Source organism: Lathyrus oleraceus, chromosome 6, assembly GCF_024323335.1.
Source record: "Lathyrus oleraceus cultivar Zhongwan6 chromosome 6, CAAS_Psat_ZW6_1.0, whole genome shotgun sequence".
In the NCBI taxonomy this organism is placed as follows: Eukaryota; Viridiplantae; Streptophyta; class Magnoliopsida; order Fabales; family Fabaceae; genus Lathyrus; species Lathyrus oleraceus.
Window position 1 is genome coordinate 100,820,576 of NC_066584.1, and position 4,705 is coordinate 100,825,280.

At 33.4% G+C, this 4,705-nt stretch overlaps 1 protein-coding gene across 1 annotated transcript; it reads right to left on the reverse strand.

The window, feature by feature from the left end:
* Positions 1 to 514: 514 nt before the first annotated feature.
* Positions 515 to 4,237, reverse strand: LOC127094219 (uncharacterized). Its single transcript, XM_051033078.1, has 6 exons — positions 4,119 to 4,237; positions 3,918 to 4,038; positions 1,860 to 1,982; positions 1,059 to 1,316; positions 895 to 966; positions 515 to 814 (listed from the first exon to the last, which is right to left on the reverse strand). The coding sequence occupies exons 1-6, from the start codon at positions 4,235 to 4,237 to the stop codon at positions 515 to 517; spliced, it is 993 nt and encodes a 330-aa protein (XP_050889035.1).
* Positions 4,238 to 4,705: the final 468 nt, after the last annotated feature.

Below are 4,705 nucleotides of genomic sequence, written 5' to 3' on the forward strand. Positions count from 1 at the left end.
ATCTCACATAAATATACACGAATATTTAGAACAGTCTCACTTACGTATCAACTAATTGCTTCATATCCGGATAATTTGTCCATTCACCATCTATCGAATTCAGAAAATATACCACTTCTTTTAAAGGATCAATAGCAAGCAACAACCAGTGACACCTATAAATTAAAACAAAAGTTTATATGGAAATTTTTTACGTAAAAGAAACAATTAAAGATTAGAATAAACTTAGAATTAAAATCTAACCCTGAATTATACGGCCAAAGATACAAGTTGTTTGTACTGCTGGCCATGAATCTCTTGACTAAGTACTCTCTACATGAATCCGGTTCCCTACAAATTAATGCTTTGTTGACCAGGGAGGAAGACACGAAACGGAATCTGTTTGACAATTGATCATTCTCGCGCATGAAATTGTCATACAAGAACCTTCAATAAAAACATAATAAACATTAGACTATTTTTATTGAAATGTGTAAATAAATTGTTCAAGTAATTAAATAATATATAGATCGGATTACCGGATGTATGTGTGTATAACACCGACGCCTAATTCTTGATGCCGAAAAATATGTTCCAGATCTTCTTTTCCGATTGTTTCAGTGCATGAATAACCAAAGATATCTTCCTCCATATCTAGTAAGCGAATAGCACCAGCTGTTGCAATATCTGATGAGTCAACAAGTGTTTCAAGAGATATCTGGTATCGAGGCACAAAAGCACCTTTTTTTGGCAAATAAGTCACTGGAAGATCCCTTTTGTTTTTCTGTCGACTACCAATTTTCTGGCTCAGTTGTTGTGACCCTTGAGCAAATACCTATAAATCATATAACATAGGTAAATTATAAAATCATGCATTTTTTGATTCGGATCATATAATTAACACTTTCAATATACCTCTTTTTGTGATGCAACAGACTCGTTGTGCCGCAAAATCCCTTTATCCTTAGATGCGGGTTTTGTAGGCGTCTAAAATTACCATGTAAAAAAAATTAACTTAACGGTTCAGAATTGACATTTGAATACTAAAAGATTCATAGTGGTTTTTGAATTCAACATACCTCATCATCAATGAAAATGAGATCCAAGGGCCATGCAACAAATGATCCTATTGCATCTCGCAGCAATGTTGTCTCTGAAACAATGTCAGGTATCGGTAGCAACGCATCCTTATCTAATACAACATCAACCGATACTTTAAGGTGTCCATCCGGGAGCGGTCTATGGTGAAGTAAATCTCCCAAAGTGTTGTGCACTTTTCCCTTGCCAACTAGGCGATAAGTCGGTGACGATAAGTATAGCTGACAAGATGAAATGCCCTAAACCAATAATAAATATGTTACTTTTAATGTGTATATATTTCAATTAACATAAATGTGCTATTTTAATTTCAAAATAACATATATAATTACCTCGGGATAACGCGTTTCTGTCAAAACCCAAAGTATACACGGAATGAATACGGAGCAAGAAAACACAACATATTCACGCAATTTCAGACAAATTCATCACAGTGTACCAGTAATTTGAGGAAGAAATTTACCTCGGATTTACCGAACAGCAACGTCGAGAAGGTCAAACTCACAGAAACACAAGGAATGAGCGTTGTACATATAAAACAACATCAAGGATAAGTCATAACGTATAAAACAATTCAAGAAACTTATATGATGCACATGAACAATTCACATATAGTCCATCAGGGTTCATTTTACACTACAGTGACCATCTTAAAAATTCACATAATACTAAAACATCATTTTACAACATTAAATAGGATTGCCAAAATATGACTGTAGCAGACAAAGTTATGCCAAAATATGAATGTACATTTTGAAGTTTAACTGTTCATTCAAACCAACATGTAATAGGATTGCCAAAATATGAGACATTGCTCTAAGTTCTTGAAACCATATCACATATATCACTGTAGCAGACAAAGTTATTCCATTTGAGTATCCAACATTTAACATCAAAATCACTTTCTGAAATTTCAGTAATAGTTAGAATATGAGGATACAATGGTGCAAACATATCAGTTCATTCCTTCCTACTTTCTCAGCAAATTTAAACAAATGTTGAAAAGGCACTAATTCTATTAGAACTCCCAACATTATTTCTAAGTCAATGGCGATGCAAGTTACAGAATATCATTTATATCAGAACAAGATGAAACTTTCGGTAAGTTACAGAATATTAAGCAAACATAGTCACAAACTCTAATAATCGATACTGACAAATAAATAACCCATAATGTAGCAATGCAAGTCCATTCAAACCAAAATCGACCACCTATTCTTTGACTTCTAGGGCAAAACAGAAAGACACGAAAACCTAACCTTAAAACGCAATGAGATTTCCAAGTATTGAATCCTTCTCTTTCGAATGCAGTCTCTTTCAAATTTGCAGTGTTTATCGTTGAGATTTCCAGGTACTCTGTGGAATTTTTTCCAGGGCAGCGAGAGCTTCGAACGAGAGAGAGTGAAAGAGGGATTTCTGAAAGTCAGGGATTTTGTAATATTAGATTTATTATAATTTTTATAAATGACCTATGAGAGCGCTTTTACCATGAAAGCGCTTTCATAGATGTGAGACTGAGACCTATAAGAGCGCTTTTACCTTAAAAGCGCTTTCATAAGTCTGAAACCCATGAGACCTATAAGAGCGCTTTTACCTCAAAAGCGCTTTCATAAGTGTGAAACCCATGAGACCTATAAGAGCGCTTTTACCTTAAAAGCGTTTTCATAAGTGTGTGAGACTGAGACCTATAAGAGCGCTTTTACCTTAAAAGCGCTTTCATAAGTGTGAAACCCATGAGACCTATAAGAGCGCTTTTACCTTAAAAGCGCTTTCATAAGTGTGAAACTCATAGATGTGAGACTGAGACCTATAAGAGCGCTTTTACCTTAAAAGCGCTTTCATAAGTGTGAAACCCATGAGACCTATAAGAGCGCGTTTACCTTAAAAGCGCTTTCATAAGTGTGAAACTCATAGATGTGAGACTGAGACCTATAAGAGCGCTTTTACCTTAAAAGCGCTTTCATAAGTGGAGACCTATAAGAGCGCTTTTACCTTAAAAGCGCTTTCTTTACATAGGCGAATTTTTTTTCAAGCTATTACAGTGCTTTTTTTAAAAAGCGCTTTCTTTTTGGTGCTGCCAAAAGCACTTTTTGGCGTAGTGTTTTTGTAGAAGCATCTCTTTATTGATGTTTTTACTTTTATATTAATATGTTCATTGCTTATGTGACCATTAATCAAATAACAAATATTTTTTCTTTAAGTTTATTGTGCATCGTAGGCCTTTTCATCAAGAGTACATCAAAGTTTTGTTGCTTACTTCTCAAGGAAAACTACTTGGTTTTGGTGTAGCCTATTTTTTTACCAAATTTACCCTTAGATAACTTACCTAATAACTTCTAATAACTTCTATTGAAACCACTATTATTATATTTCACATAACTTCCTACTATTAACTTCTTATATAACTTCCGATTAGAATTAACATTAAATAAAATAATACCGTATATATTTTCACGTATGTTTATTAAAAAAACGGACAAACGCGCACAAAATGTCCGTCTGGATGCTAGTATATATAAAAGGGAAACTTGGTTTTGGTGTAGCCTATTTTTCTACAATTTTACTCTTATATAACTTACGTAATTACTTCTAATAACTTCTATTGGAACCACTATTATCCCATTTCACATAACTTCCTACTATTAAGTTCTTATATAACTTTCAATTAACATTAAATAAAACAATATCGTATATATTTTCACTATATTTATTAAAAAAACGGATAGAGGGTGCCGGTCTGGACGATAATTTATAATAAAACTAAATTAATACTAAACATCAAAATTGTTTTTCACGCACTTATCATAATCTTATAAAAATTAAATTGCTTTTTACGTAACTTTCATAGTTTCAGAATTGGGGGAAGTGGAACGTTCCTGAATCTCATTCTCCAAGATTCTAACTTTTTGCATGGTTTTTTCTCTGTCTTGCGTCTTTTCCATGATAAAACGCGGGTCAAAACTGTTGAATAACAAAAAAAAATAAAATCAAAGTTATAAAAGCAAGATGAAAAAAAAATATTGGAAGAAAATCACTATCACCTTGATTCTGCCATTATCAAGGATTCTTTCTCAAGCTTTTCTTCATAACCTAATGTTTGCCTCAGTTCTCTTGTGGTTCTTTCTTCCGTCTTCATTAACGCCTGATAATCTTTCTCCATTTTTTTAGCGAACTCAATTCTTTAAGCTTTCTCCAGTCTTGTTCTCTTTCTCTTCCCAGACCTCCCCATGAATGATGGAGGAGGGTGATATCTATGAATGATGGAGGGAGAGTGATATCGAGAGTTGTAAAATGTGTGTGAGAGAGAGAGGTATGCTTGAATTGTGTTTATCATATAGTGATGAATATTATTTATAGTATGTGTCATATCTTAATTTTTAACCTTAAGATCTCACATATCGTTGGCATCCTTCCACACAAACAAAGTCACTTCTTGGTCCTTCTCCCTCTTGTTTTTGGGCTTTGTTTTTGTAGAAGCATCTCTTTATTGATGTTTTTACTTTTATATTAATATGTTCATTGCTTATGTGACCATTAATCAAATAACAAATATTTTTTCTTTAAGTTTATTGTGCATCGTAGGCCTTTTCATCAAGAGTACATCAAAGTTTTGTTGCTTACTTCTCAA

What these genes read in the sequence shown, in the direction of transcription:
- LOC127094219 (XM_051033078.1), bottom strand. Translation starts at nt 4,237, where the DNA reads ATGGAGAAAGATTATCAGGCGTTAATGAAGACGGAAGAAAGAACCACA. An exon ending in TTGATAATGGCAGAATCAAG is followed by an intron (nt 4,039 to 4,118) that starts GTGATAGTGATT and finishes GTTATTCAACAG; the next exon opens with TTTTGACCCGCGTTTTATCA. An exon ending in TCATTTTCATTGATGATGAG is followed by an intron (nt 967 to 1,058) that starts GTATGTTGAATT and finishes TGGTAATTTTAG; the next exon opens with ACGCCTACAAAACCCGCATC.